This window comes from Leptinotarsa decemlineata, unplaced genomic scaffold, assembly GCF_025532065.1.
Source record: "Leptinotarsa decemlineata unplaced genomic scaffold, Ldec_3_MD MMD2_P_RNA_scaffold_5, whole genome shotgun sequence".
NCBI classification, from domain to species: Eukaryota; Metazoa; Arthropoda; class Insecta; order Coleoptera; family Chrysomelidae; genus Leptinotarsa; species Leptinotarsa decemlineata.
The window spans coordinates 14383644-14398940 of NW_027412532.1; the positions used below are offsets into that span (position 1 = coordinate 14383644).

Sequence of the window (15297 nt, forward strand, 5' to 3'; positions counted from 1 at the left end):
TCAATTATAATTGCTTCCTAAAAATAACACTTTTATATGCACAAATATGCCTTCATTCATTATTGCGCATCCTTTGATCAAAGCAAATAACTTTATAATAATAAAATTTCAATATAGAATGTGTGTGGGCCTTTGGCACAGCGAATAGGTAATATTCGCCCGTCTATGAATTACGTGAATTTATTGAATGGAAATCCTTACATTACTTCAGTTATTTATTCAAGAAGTGACAAGATGAATACCACTAAATTATCCAGAGTGATTATGCAGTTATATCTTCTACTAAATTGGCCGGAAGATCTATCTTTGTGCGGCAACTTTTCAAATTGGAAAGTGAAATGATCACTCTACAGACACGATTTTTCCGAATATTCAATGCAAATCACTCAAAGTTAATTAACAATTAGTTTACATTACAAGTCATTGCAGTGGTGTAGTCCAATAATCTGATGAATTATCGCTCAAAGCATCGGACTTCATAGGAAGCTTCCATAATGAATGAAAAATTATTTATTTTTCCAAGGTCTACAATTTTCCGGTTTATACTTCCGAAGGAGAAATAAAGCATCAGTATCAATTGAAACATGTGAAACATGGGCTTAGATGGAAGAGCAGATGTATGTTAACTATTTTACAATACTCATTATTACATACAAACTGAATCTCGCCCTAACTGCATTAATGAAATGTGATCTATTTTTTATTGATTGGTAATGAAAACAATTATTATTATTTTTTTACCGTAGTATGTGTTCGTCACGCCCTATCCTCCGAAGCCCCGATACATTGGGGAAGGCGCGCCAGCATTATCAAACAACGATCACTCCCCACATCGTGGGGTAAATGACCATTGGGTCCGAGAACCATGTGCCCTGAGCAAGCGCAGCGAACCAACGACAGCCTTCTGCATCTGTCCGACTGAGATGTCTGCCTTAGTGCGGCAAGCCGGGCATCATTCCACCAAGGACTCCAATAATTAGAACAACCATCTTGACAGAGTGGTCTGGATAGTGTCTGCAGAGTTCGAAGAGAAAATCTTGATATTTTATCCGTTTCTTCTCCTCTTTTCGGACGACATTAGTCTCACCAGGAGCTGAAATCTCCACGACAAATATCGTCTTGCTCTGATGGTCGAGAAGGACTACATCAGGCTTATTCGCTTGTATGAACCTGAGGGTGGGGAACGAATAGTTCCAATTAATTCGGCACTTCTCGTTCCACACATAGGATTCAATAAAACCCGGAGCGTAAGGCAACAACTGTGTCAATACCGTAAGAGTGCTGCGGATGGTAATATAGCACTCTTAGGGCCGCCTTAAGTAAATGGATATACGCGGAGACCGCTTATGCTTATGCGCCTCGCGGCAGGCGCTGCACCTTGCGTCAGGAACCTCTATACCAATCACGCGACTGTGGTAGACTAAGGTGTTGAAGACACCATCCTGGCATGCCATGATGAATCTCTCAGTTTCCGGCGTCAGCCCACTCGACCTGAGGAAAGCGAAAGTCGGACGCTTTGATCAGCCAAGGTCTTCAATGTTATTGAAGAAGACCCCATGCATTGGCACCTCCTTGTGTTGCCGCAGAAGTGAGGTGATCTCCGTGGCTTTTATGTGAGCCTTTTGCTGAACGGGTTTCAACTGAGTGACAGAGTTGTGATCACCTTGTATAGTGTCGAAAACTAAACCGAGTTCATCAGCTACTTGGGCAGCTGCCCTGAAGAGAAATGCTCCAATTCCTGATTTCTCATGGTCGTAGAGCATGCAGAGAAGGGGATCCGAACTCCTGACGACTTTACAGGCAGTACCAATACCATTCTGTCATGTAATGTAGACACTTCAAACTCAAAAGTCCACGGACTCCCTGTTGTCGGGGGATGTACAACCGTGAAACGGACAATTTGGGATGCAAACTCCTATAGATATGCATCATTTTTCAGGTCTTCACGTCGAGTTGATACAGCTCCTCCCGAGTCCACTTTCCTACTCCAAACGAGTAGAGTAAGATTGGAACCGCAAGCATATTTGTTGCAGCAACAGTTTCAGTGACCAAATCTATCGAAGTTTGTGCTGATACATGCCGCGGAGAGATATCTTCACTGCTGTTAGCTCTTGTGAGTGGCATTGTTCAACCACGAGGTGAGTATACGTCTCTCCGGCATCCAAATGATGTAGGATGCCTCCATCTACAAGCTGCACATCCTCTCCGTAGACCTAGCATCGTCCTCTCTAAAAATGGACCATTGCACATTTGTTAATCCCGAATTTCATACCGCTAGCATGCGTGTACTCTTCCACCACCCTCAAGGACTGATGGAGATCGTTCTTTCCAGAGGCATAAATTTTAAGATAATCCATATGAAACAAATGGGTGACCTTGTGCCTCCGGTTTCCGGGGGTGCCACAGTTATACCCTCGAGTATTTCTGAGCGCAAGGGATAATGGCAAGTCACAAAACCCTTAAAGCGTATCACCACCTAATGATTAGGCAGATTGAGACCTCAGTTTGATCTTTTTTTTGAATGGCTTCAAACTGAAAACACCAGACGCTTTTCAACCCGGACTTCAGAATAATATATACACTGTCTATTCAGAAAATTAGGTGAATTTTCATTTTTCTCAAGAATTATTTATTCATTCATAACAATTTTTTCACTTTCTCAACATTTTCATTGGTTGTTGATGTGAGAGACAAGTGTATCGATATTAAAAAATAAAAAACGCTAATCGATTGTACATAAATAAATAAATGTTCAAAAAGTCCTTCATTATTCGTTGAAATTCATTTTTAACACCTTTTGGTTATTTTGGGTACAATTGAACGTAAGAAGCGATGTCCCCCTCTTTTTTGGTGATGTTATGACAACGAAGAATGTGCAAATCATTAATAAATGAAAAAACACATTCTTTGGAAGGTTCAATCAATTCCTCAATTTTTTATCTCAAACTTTCATCGTTTCTTTGGCTCTTATCAGCGAAAAGCATCCTAGAAATGTTGCTCGTCGCTCGTTAATACTGAAATAAGATGTAATGATACATAAGACCTGTGCACGTAAATGATGTTTATTTTTTCGAAATCTTTTCGTTGCCTCTATCATTAAGTCTTTCTGTCGGGTAATAATTCAACGATTGTGCGCATAATGACCATTACGTAATTGATTTTAAAATTTGAAAATGATTAATCATCCCGTTCATGTTGTCCTTCCTTCAAAAGATCATCTTATTGTGAATGAGTTGGTGAAACACTAATGACAATATTTGAATCACGATTTTTATTGAGCAACGTAATCACGTTTCGAAATGTAAGTGACCTTCCGGTAAAAGCTGTGTCTTTCAAGCTGCGAGCTGAAAAATACTAATCATTAACTTTTACTGTACAGCAAATGGAAGTTTGAGGGCGTATCTCCATAGACATCTACCTCACGTACAATTTTGTTTTATTTAATTATCATTACTTCAATTATTTCTTGGTTAATTGGCCATCAATTTCAAGTATTTCAGAGCTCGCCTAATGAAGGTACAAACAACGTCTCATTGAACGAAAGTCATTTTTTTTCGTGTGAGAAATCAAGGTTTTTTATCGACCTGAAAAACATTAAAAAAAAAGAAAAGTTATTAGTACATATACTAGGATAAGTCAACTGCGTAAATTCCATGTATTTTTCACGAAGAAAAACGTTCTGTTCATCAGTAACTTACCATACTTTGATTTTGCCTATCAATAAAAGAGCTGAAAGACTATACAGATGTAATAAATATGTTGTTCATTGGCCTTCTTCATTCATACCCAAGGTGACATGGATAAACAAGATCATGGTCAATGCTGACTTTGCTGAATCAACATTCGGCAACACGCAGTTCTTGAACGACGACACAAAGGACCATTATTTTCATTTTTCTATTTTCAGATCATGTAAACACTTATTTTACTATAAATACGTCCTGTATGACGGAATGAGTTAGTTACAGTTATAATTGTAGTTGTAATACTTACTTTCTCCCTTTCTTTGGATGCTTCTTGCATCTTCCGTTTAAAAATGGAGAAGTAGTAGCAAAAAAGCTTCATCCCAAATATTAAACATTCATTTTGACACTTTCAAAATTAAACAATACGAATTTGTCACTGCCAAATACACGAAGAGTGATAACGGATTTTCCCGAAACTTTTCCCCTTTCTCTCAAATTGCACTTTCGACTGAAATGTTCCTTTCGATCTTTTTCTTGAACTCTCGACGTTTGAGCTTTGTACTCATTTGCGATTTAGTACATGAGTGGAAATAATTGATTGAGAAACTTGACCTGTTCTACTTTATTTTGACCGAGAGGGCCAATAGCTAGAACGATAGGGTATTATTATTGATATATCATTATGGGTAATTCGATGTTTGAAAAAGCCGATCGGGAGGAGAATCATTTTTTCAGCAGTTGTTAAGTGAGCTCCTCGGGCTACGAACAATTTTCGTGGCCATTGATACTTCCTTATAATATATCAACTTTCAAATAACATTTTAGCGACATGATTACCCAGTGAGATTGTGTTGCGAAACCTCTTTCTTAAAAACAATTGAGTCTTATTACTGATATGCATAATTCACTCAGTAAGTATATAGTTTGCATGTCACAGTTTCTATACAGTTCTCACACTTCGATATAAGCTATGACTCACTCGTCAATAGTATTGATCGTTTTAATCTTCCACCATATTTTGTCAAATAATCTCCAAGAATATACTTACATAGGCTGTTTCAACCGGAGTCATGAATAAAGAAAACAAAAGCCGGGCTGATAGGCCATGGTCGAATGCCAAACGTTTCGTCTGCTACTGCGGCAGACGTCATCAGTAGTATGTTCGTTTACTACGAGGAAAAAAGTTACAACTCGAAGTCTAAACAACGACAGTCGTTGGAAGTTTAGGATTGGAATCCTGTAGCACTGAAAAATTCCTAGGAACAGTGAATATAATTATCAACCATCAAGCTTGAGAAACTTCAATTAATCCAATTACGGAATTGAATCATATCATTCACAGGATTGCTACACAATATAGTATATGAAAGAGGAAAAACTTCACTTACATGGAACACTGTCGTCTTCAATGGCGAACATCGATGTTTCGGAATAAGACACTTGCCTCATTATTTACCAGAAACTACGGTGTAGGTAGTTGGTAGAATATTTCGAAATTTTGTTTCTGAATTTATTTTCTTGTAAATAACTTGTTGCTACACATTTCAAGATAAAACTAATTTTTGTGAGGGCATTCGATACAGTAAATCATGATATTCTACAAAAATTAAACTAAACTGGTATTAGAGGAATAGTATTTACATGGTTTTAAAATTGTTTTAACAACAGAAAGTGGTATACTTATCTACAGAAATAAGTTCAGTCATCACCCGAAGACGTTTGTGGATACAATCGAAATGTCGTAAAGTAACTTGGCTTGAAATATTTTAAATCTTATTTTATTTCAATTATTCAACTTTCAATTTTTGCTTTTATTTCATTTTATTCTATTGTAATTTCAGTTCAGGTTTTTTCTTGCTTAATATAATTGTTACTTCCAGCTATTCCTTTTAATTTTATTGATTGCTTCAAGGATTTCAAATAATTTTATATCATATTAGACAATGGAAGTCCGAACTAATGGAATTCAGGAAAAAAGAGTTCATTGAGAACCATCAAGAGTTCTGTTTTAGGTCCAACGCTATTCTTAATTCACATCAATTTTATTATAGAACTGAATTCATTTGGTTCTATCAGTCTTTCTGCTAATGATATAACCCTCCCATTTATTTTTCAAAAACACATTGAAAAATCAATTTCAGGCGACTCAAACCTAATATATCCTTGGTTGGGATCTCATGATTTACATTTGAATTTCGATGAATCTTGCTATACAATTATATCCAGAACAAATTCAGATTACAAAACGTGTTTTCTCAATTTCAATAAAAAGTTGATAGAATTTCAGAAAGAAGTAAAAATTTCAGATTTATATCTAGATGAGAATTTGTCTTGGAATTCACGTATCAGTCGACTCAGAAAGAAAATTGCACCCCGTGTAGGTATATTTTATAAAATAAGAAATATTATTCCTTTGAAATATTAGAAACCAATTTAGTTTTCTTTAATTCATTCGAATCTTCAAGGCATAACATCAGTTTGTATAACAGCTAATTCATCTCATTTGAAAACTTCACAACGGTTACAAAATAAAATCATAAAATATATATACAATCTGAATCAGAGAGAGAGAGAGAGAGAGAGAGAGAGAGAGAGAGAGAGAGGACCAGTAATTTGTATGAACTTTGAAGATTATTTGATATTAGAGGAATAAACCATTTCAAAATATGCATGTTCACTCATGTTAAGAATAATAAAAAATATTCAGTATTATGTTCCGACAAAATCAATTCAATTCATGGTCATAATACACGGCAAATACAAAATATAATTTCACAACCACAAAAAAACAAATTTGGTCAGAAATGTATTTTCCATGATGGAGTTAGTTTATATAATAAAATACCCAGCATTATGAAAAAATAAATTATACGAAATTCAAAACACAGTTAAAAGAGTATGTCTTGAAATAGATTGACAATTTTCTAGTTTTATATATTTTTGTTTGTTTTCTTATATGTTGTACTATTCTCATTATGGTTTTTGTTTTTTTTTTTTGAAATTATATATTAACTAAAAACATGTAATGTTTCTTGGGATCAATAAATTTATCATTATTATGATTATTATTATTATTATGTAGGTTAGGTTAGGTCCAAAGTGAGTGGGTCTATTCGACCCTACACTACAACCCGTAAGGGTTTATTGTGGCTCACACCTATTCACACTCGACCAAATAAACCCAGCTTCTTAACGAATCCGATTAGTTTGTATGGTGAGTGGTCTTTTAAGTCAGATGGTAAGAGTACGGCTCTGCCGAACTCTAAAAACCTGATTCGGTCCCCAGCGGGGCAGGCACAAAGTATGTGCTCTGCTGTTTCATCATTTTCCAAACAGAGGCGACACACTGTTTTCGGACAGTCAGAGTCTCTGCATATGATGTAGTCCAACAACTGTTTGGTATCAAGCTTCGGAGGGTGAATAAACGCCTTGGAATGAGCCAATCCTGGAATATTCTGCCGGAAGTCCATAAATCTTCTTGCCATCCAGGTGTTCAATCTTTGTTTGACAAAGCCTAAAGCGATGTCAATGACAGGTTCTGGTCCGATTAATCTGCTTGCAGCACCCTACTTTGCAAAGGAGTCAGCAGCCCCATTGCCTTCCAGGCCAGTATGGCCAGGAATCCGGACCAGAGACAATCTGTTGAGTCTTTCTATCGAAGAGAGTCGTTTTTGGCAATTTGCTACCAATTTAGACGTTACTCGGTAGGAGCCAAGAGCTTCCAACGCCGGCCGCTTGACTGCTCGAGAATATTTTCATTGGCTTGTGTATGAGGTTGGATTTTTCCAATCTCTCCGCACATAATTCAATAGTGTAAATTTCCGGTTGAAATACAGTCGCATAGGTTCCTAGGCAGGTTGATATCTCCGTCCTGGGTCTGCGGCTGAAAACACCTGCACCAGAACCGTAAGGTGTTTTTGATCCATCTGTGAACCAACAACTATCTGCTCTTAATATATCCTTCAACCGGTGGATCCAGTCCTCTCTACTCAGGAACAGTACTTTATAAGGCAGTTCGTAGTTGACAGTTAGTCGCATAAAGTCAGAGGTCATTTCCAGAATGCTGTGACTTCCAACCAACAGTCTGTTGCACTCTGCATTAAATTGATTTGTGCAATTGGCAACGTGCACAAGTCTATATGCAGTCCATCTAGCCTCTCTCTCCAGAAAAATGTGGAGAGGAGGCAGATCTAGAAGGATCTCCATGGCCGCTGACCGTTTGATACTGATGGCGCCACAAAGTGGAATGTTTCCCTGATTTTGAATCCTCAATGATTTGAGTCTTCAAAATTTCTGATATTTTTCGAAAAGGTTTCAGAAGATTGTCATACAGTTTATCTACAAAAAATTTTAAAGGAATTACACATCCTTCTCACCTCACGAATGTATTAAAAATAATTTACGAATTTCTCTTCTAGGCAAATCTGCGTAGATGACGGGCAGGAACTTTCTCTGCAATATGGCTGCCAATTTTATGAAGTGAGCGCAGCAGAAAACTTCGCTGGTGTCTCTCTCGCCTTCCAGTCCCTATTGAGAGAAGCACGATCGGTCCAACTCCTCAAAGCCTTGCCGATCAGAAGAAAATTAGGAGTCAACAGTGTCTCCAAAGTATTAGGCAACATATTTGGAAAAAACTCCAAAGGGGATCGCAAGAAGAGACCATCTCTCAGTATATAAATTAGACGAAGATCTATTTAGCAATAAATTTTCAAAGTTCCTTATTTATTTAAGGCTCCATACGTTGCCTTTTGAAAATAATGTGATAGCAACGCCTTACCATTCGTCTTCGTGACTTTTGAGTTGCTACGTCAAGAGACTGAAAAATCAAATTATTTCAATCTTGTCTTCCATTTATAATGGCATTGCGTATAAATAAAAAAAATTGTTGGAGATACATTATGAATTAATGAAGCTGAATCAAGACAAGGTTCAAATATCTACAAGGGTCTAGGTCTATTGCATTGTCGTTTTTATGGATTTTTGACCATCGTCCATTTGTTTATCGTTCAAAGGATCCACATAAACTCATTCATACATCAGTAATTGAAAATGAAACAAACAGAAAGAGACCAGTTGGAACAGGGGACGTAGAACTTTAGGAAAACCTTACAGAAATTATTTATGAAACGAAAGATAATACATTTGAGTTTTCATTAACGATTGTATTACATGTTCAAATAATAACATTTCCAAAATACAAATCATGAAATTATAAAACAACAATAAAAAGTAATTGGCGCTCCGGGCGACTTCATCGATTCCAGTGGCGCATTTGCTTTATCAGCTGCAAGAAAACCCGGAAAAACCTGCAGCATCGCATCATCTGAAGAACTTGATGTACCAATGTCCTCTCTCATAAAACAAAATGAAGGGGGTCTCCAGAGGCTCCAATAAATTCAATACATCGCCAGAACAGTTCGTGTCACGACTATCGTCAAACTTAAACCAGTCCGTTTCGCCTTTGACCAAGGCGTAATAATCACCAAATCCAACGCCAAAACCACAGTGAACAATGAGTGCATGAATATCATAATAGTGGTCTGATAGATTGAAGTGTTCATATATTTCGAACCTTCGTAAGAGTTTGGTGCTTCCGTCAGGGGTTGAGTCATATTTAAAGATCATCAGTGTTATTGTTAGATTGACTGGTGCCCCAGCTATACTTGTTTTCTTATAACAGTCCGTTAGTTTGGCGCATGTTTGGCAATTCAGTCGATCATCACCTATTAAAAGTTCCATTTTCGGATGATTTAACAATAAGTTTTGCACGGACTGGTTATTAGTCATATTAGGAAACGCTAGTTGAAGTTTCAGAAATTCACATACATTATTTCAATGTCATGATTTAACTCAAGCTAGTATCCCAAAAAGGTTTTGTTCGAAAATTACTTTCAACGGCATTTATTCTTCTGGAGAGAGTTATCTGTTTTGAACAATATATAATTTGGGAAAAGAACTGCAAGAAACTGCATAGAAATAGTGGAATCAATAAATTTGATCCAAGAAACACAAAAATTTCAGTTTTTTGAGATACTCAAAAACTTCTATAATTTGATGATGAGGTTGTAAAGACCAATTTGGCGGTATCTGGCATTTTTTCATTCATATGAAAATATACTTGTTTCGTATTTCAAATAACTTGGCTCAGCTTTATAGCTATAGACAATATGAATATGTATATGTTTACCAACTTTTATCAGCTGTAAATAAATTTCATCGTCAGGATTATAAATAAAACTGTTTTTTTTTCTCGGAAACTATAACTATATCTATATATCTATATGGTTGTTGCTGATGCTTATGGTTTCTGTTTGGCTAACGAGGCAGTTAGGTTTTCCTAACGAATATTTCAGTGATGGTCAGTACCTTATTAATCAATTGATAAAATTACAAAAAACAAAAGGATCGGAATCTAATCCAGAAAGATGAAAAACCAAACTTTGTACTTTTTTTTGTCCCCAAAATACCAATTTTGAAACGTTAAGATGAAGTCAAACGGACGCCAATAAACAATCGAAAGCATAAAGCTACCTTCTCATTGAAAAGTAAAGAAATAAGTTTGTATTCTAGAAGGAAAATTGAATTGTGTGTCGTCAAGGAGCTAAATCACGGTATAACAGTTGGGCTGAAAAGTTGGTAGGCTAACAGAGAAAAAACTTTTTTGTATCATATTTGATTTTGTTATTCAATATAGTTGCCTTCAAGGGCGATACAACGACTATAGTGGTCATTCAATTCTTCGATACCATTTTTATAGTACGATTTGTCAATCTCAAAATAGACCTCAATTCCAAAGATTACTTATTCATCGGCGTTAATTTGTTTCAACAAGCATTCTAGTGAGGTCTGAGAACAGAAAAAAGTATCTGGGGGCTAGATCTGGAGAATATTGTGAATGCGGGAGCAATTCAAAGCCCAATTCATGCAATTTTGCCATCGTTTTCATCAATTTGTATCACGGTACATTGTCTTGAAGAAACAGCATTTCTTTTTTCTTCAAATGGGTCCGTTTTTTTCGCAATTTCGTCCTTCAAACACTCCAATGACGCTATGTGACAGTCGCTGTTGATGGTTTTTCTCTTCTCAAGATAGTCGATGAATATTATACCATGCGCATCCCAAAATACTGATACCATAACATTGCCAGCTGACTGTTGCGTCTTTGCATGCTTTGAAGTCGGTTCACCAAGTACAGTCCACTCAGATGACGATCGTTTTTATTGTGGTGGCAAATGATGGAACCATGTTTCATCCATTGTCACATATCGACCCATAAATTGGAGTTTTTCATGATGTACCAGCTTCAAACACTGCTCAGAGTAAGCAATTCCAAAAAGTTCCTTCGATATCTTTAGAACAACGGTCAGCAACAGGCGAACCGCGAAAGGTCGAACCTCGGACCGCCAAGTATGCCAAGTATGAATTAGTACGTAGATAAGGCATACAATACCTCTATTAACTGAAAAAAATGTAAGCCATATGGAATTCAACTTTACTGAGTTTCCTAGCTTACCTGTCTTACAAGTACCTACAACTGATATGGTTTGATTAGTTTCTCATCTAGCCTGGCTAATTAAAGAACAAGTCACCTTTATCTTGCGAAATTTAGATACGCAGAAAACTAGAAAGCACTTTGAGTTCATAACAAACAAGCACAATATGCTGGTTGTGGCTTTCCAAAAAAATATTTTGAAATATTTGAATGCGTTCAACACAGAGTTACAAGGAAATCTTAAATTAATATGTGATGATACAAAGAGTGTCTGCTTTTCGTCGCAAGCTGGATATCTTTGAAAACGATATTGCAAAACAAAAACTCATTCATTTTCCGACATATCTTGAATATTAAACGAACTCTGAAGAAGACAATGTGCAGTTATTGGAAAATTTCTGCCCTATCTTAGAGCAGAAATCACCTCAACTAGAGATAATCGATTTTCAAGAAGATGTGTCTTTGCAACTGTATAAAACGGTATTCTAATGAGAACTTTGGACCAAACATGTCCCGGAAAAACATGAAAATTGCAAGAAAGTAGCTATAAATTTGGCCACTATATTTGGCTCGACATACGTACCTATGTGAAACATCTTTCTCAAAGATGAATTTTTTGAAAAATAAATATCGTTTGAGATAGACGCCCACAAAGATAGACCCACTTCGAATTTGCTGTTCGTCTCGAGAGCCAAACTGTCTCAAGACCATGTAGTTTCTCACATTAATTTGTGTTTCTTGTGTTTCATAATTCTTGATTTGAAACCAAAATAATACATGGGTAGCACGTCATTGTTATCAGTTGTTTTTTTCTGGACCTCATTAAAATTTTCCCACAGTATACGGACCCCACCTAAAACTACTTGCCGACCCCTGCTTTAGAGGATCAGCTACCTCGATCAACTTCACATTGTGATCAAACAAAATTGTTTGGTGGGCTTTTTTATGTTTTCGTCGGTAACAGCCTCTTTGTGGCGTCCACTACGTGTATCGTCCTAGGTTCTCATTTCACCTCGTTCAAACTTAGCAAAGTGCAGAGTCGAAATAATTTTCATCGAGCCAAGCTTTAGCTTCAACAACAAATATGGCATTGCCAAAAAGCAATGCCATATTTTTTTGTGTCTTCGGCATCGACTACGTTGGAGATTAGCCTCGTGTCCTGGGTAGGCAATGTTAATAACTCTCCGAGCCACCTAGGGAACATCATGGCTATTCGCAGTCCGTCAGTCATGTAACGTTGCCTTATTATCATTTTTTCAAACTAAAGTTGCTTCTCCAAAAATGTTCTCTTCCACAAACTAATAATCTGGCAACTATGAAATTTGTACACGTGTGTTTTGAACGTTAGGGTTTACTAAAAATCATATGGATTCATTACTAGTAGTACCATCTGTGTGTTAGCCTACGAACTTTCCAGCCCACATAATATTTATTCATTTATTTTCTTTTCAAAACTCAGATTTCTTGACAAAGTTTTCTGCTGCAATGGAATTTTTTTCACAATCATTGATCAATATGCAACTATGTTACAAATTTTTAGAATTTTCGACAATCGATAATATTCTGAAAGAATTAACAATTAAGTGGTTTAGACGAATTTTTTACAAACAATTCATATACATCAATACCTACATAAATATATAAGTACCATATTAAAAACCGCATACCCGTTTTAATCTTTCAAAAAACTAATTAAAATCTACATATTCAATGTACGTAATGCGGATTTGTGAACTATGTGTGAAAATCTCAAAATAAAGTGTCGGCCGATTCCATCACATAAATTATAATCATTTGAAAATTGTATATGTCATAATACTTATTTTTTATATCAGTCATTCAGTGTTGTCATTTTATTTTACCATCAGGCCACACAGTTTTTTTTTATTAGAAAATATTAAGCACATAAACATATCGTGTTGCCATAAATTCATAATTATTACTCAAAAAACAGGACTTTTAGATAAATTGATGGATGTATCCGTTACTACATGGTAGGAAATTTTAATGAAGAAAAGAGAATTGAAACTTTCCAGGTTTTTTACCACTCTTATTTGTAACTAACGTTACTGCAGTTTCATTCTACAAGGACATTTTCAAACATATACATTAAGGAGTTTAATGTATATATGTATATAATGTATGTATTTGTAACGTTAGTTACAAATAAAAGTAGCAAAATTTGTTTGAAGGTGATTGACAATGTTTCATGATGAATTTCACTAGTTCGGACTTCCATTGTCTACTATATAAAATGATTTGAAATCCCTGAAACAACTAAAAAAGAAGAATTAAAAATGAATAGCTGAAAATAACAATTATATTAAGCAAAATAAACCTGAAATAAGATAATAGTGAAATAAAATACAAGTAAAAATAGAACAATTGAATAAATAAAAAATGAAGAAATGAAAAAAGAAAATAAAAATAAAAAGTGGAGAGATTCCAAGTCACGTTAGTTCACGACGTTTCGATTGTTAGTATCTACAATCGTCTTCGGTCAACACCCGAAGACGATTGTAGATACTAATAATCGAAACGTCGTGAACTAACGTGATTTGGAATCTCTCCGAAACGTCGTGAACCAACGTGACTTGGAATCTCTCCACTTTTTATTTTTATTATCTTTTTTCATTTCTTTATTTTTTATTTAGTCAATTGTTCTATTTTTACTTGTATTTTATTCCACTATTATCTCATTTCAGGTTTATTTTGCTCAATATAATTGTTATTTTCAGCTATTCATTTTTAATTCTTCTTTTTTAGTTGTTTCAGGGATTTCAAATCATTTTATATACTAGACAATGGAAGTCCGAACTAGTGAAATTCAAAAGTAGCAAAAACAGAGAAAGTTTCGGGACTATTATATCCAACTACTGACTCAATTGAAGCCGGTTGAATTTTTTATTGTTTTCATTTCATAGTGAAGAATAATTTCTGTGACAGCAACTCCAAGTGGAGCTTATTTATTCGATGTCAAGGTTTCGATATATCGATAGTAGTATAAATTAGGTTATTTGTTTTTTGTTTACTATAAAATTCTCTACCAAAAATTTACAAATAACTGAAATTCTGTTCAAGTACTATGTACCCAAGATGAAGAGGAGGAAATGAGTTTAAAAAATAGAAAAGATTTTTCTTCTCCATAAGAATTTCGAGCTGAACAAAAACAGGATCATTTTGTCATCTTTAATAGTTTTAGAGATTGTAAAATATAACGGTATTATACCATATATCAATATCATGAATTAAATTCAAATTTCAATTTTCGAAAAACGTTTGATTTGAATACCAAATATTAGAGAATTGGTTATCATTTATAGAAGAAGTTTAATAAAAAAAACTGTTATCGTTCCGGAGATACCTACTGAGAAAACAATTTTTTTTTTGGAAACTTTGACATCAAAAAATCAAAGAGTTCTCTCGGATTTGTTAGAAAGTTTGAAGATTGCTTTCTTCGTCACAAAATAAATCTCTGGTAAAAAATTCAGCCAGGTGTGATTTTATTTTATAGTCCTAGATTGTTCAACCATAATTGCATAACGACAAACAATATTATCATGTAAAATATGTTTTCAATGAACAGTTTTTGATTTACTATTAACTATTGCAAACATTGTTTTTATGAAAACAATGAAATAGTGACAAGTTATAATTCGAATGAATGTAAGTATAAATACCGGGTGGCATCGAAATCATTGTACACGTCGCCATTCAGTTGTTTATGAAATAAGAATATTGAAATCCGGAATGAAGATATAGTTCACCGAAGCTGATATGTCTAATGATAAAACACTTGAAAATCTATAGGGTTAACCGGAAATTAAGACAAGTCAAGAATCTCAAATAGAACCTATATATTTGTTGACCATTTCATCGGATATAAAGTTATCTTCTCAAAGATATAACACATGTAGTCATTTCCATTCAAAATGGCGGCGTAGGAACCATAAATATTGCCGAACAACTAGAAATAAGAAGACACAAACAAATGAAAATTCAACAATTGAAAATTTCCATGTTTGCCTAATTTTTTTCAATGCCATATTTCAGTTCATTTATCCCAGAAATCTTAATATTAAGTTATATTTTTTGAGCTTCGTCATCGAAGTGTATCTC

General features: G+C 35.2%; 1 protein-coding gene across 1 annotated transcript in view; it reads left to right on the forward strand.

Moving 5' to 3' along the window:
* Positions 1-9912, forward strand: part of LOC111514435 (ras-related and estrogen-regulated growth inhibitor) — a 410561-nt gene extending 400649 nt beyond the window's left edge. Inside the window, exon 5 of the mRNA XM_074169595.1 lies at positions 8105-9912. Coding sequence (XP_074025696.1) covers positions 8105-8363 — 259 coding nt within the window. The 3' untranslated portion in view covers positions 8364-9912. The remainder of the gene's footprint in view (positions 1-8104) is intronic.
* The last annotated feature ends 5385 nt before the right edge of the window (positions 9913-15297 follow it).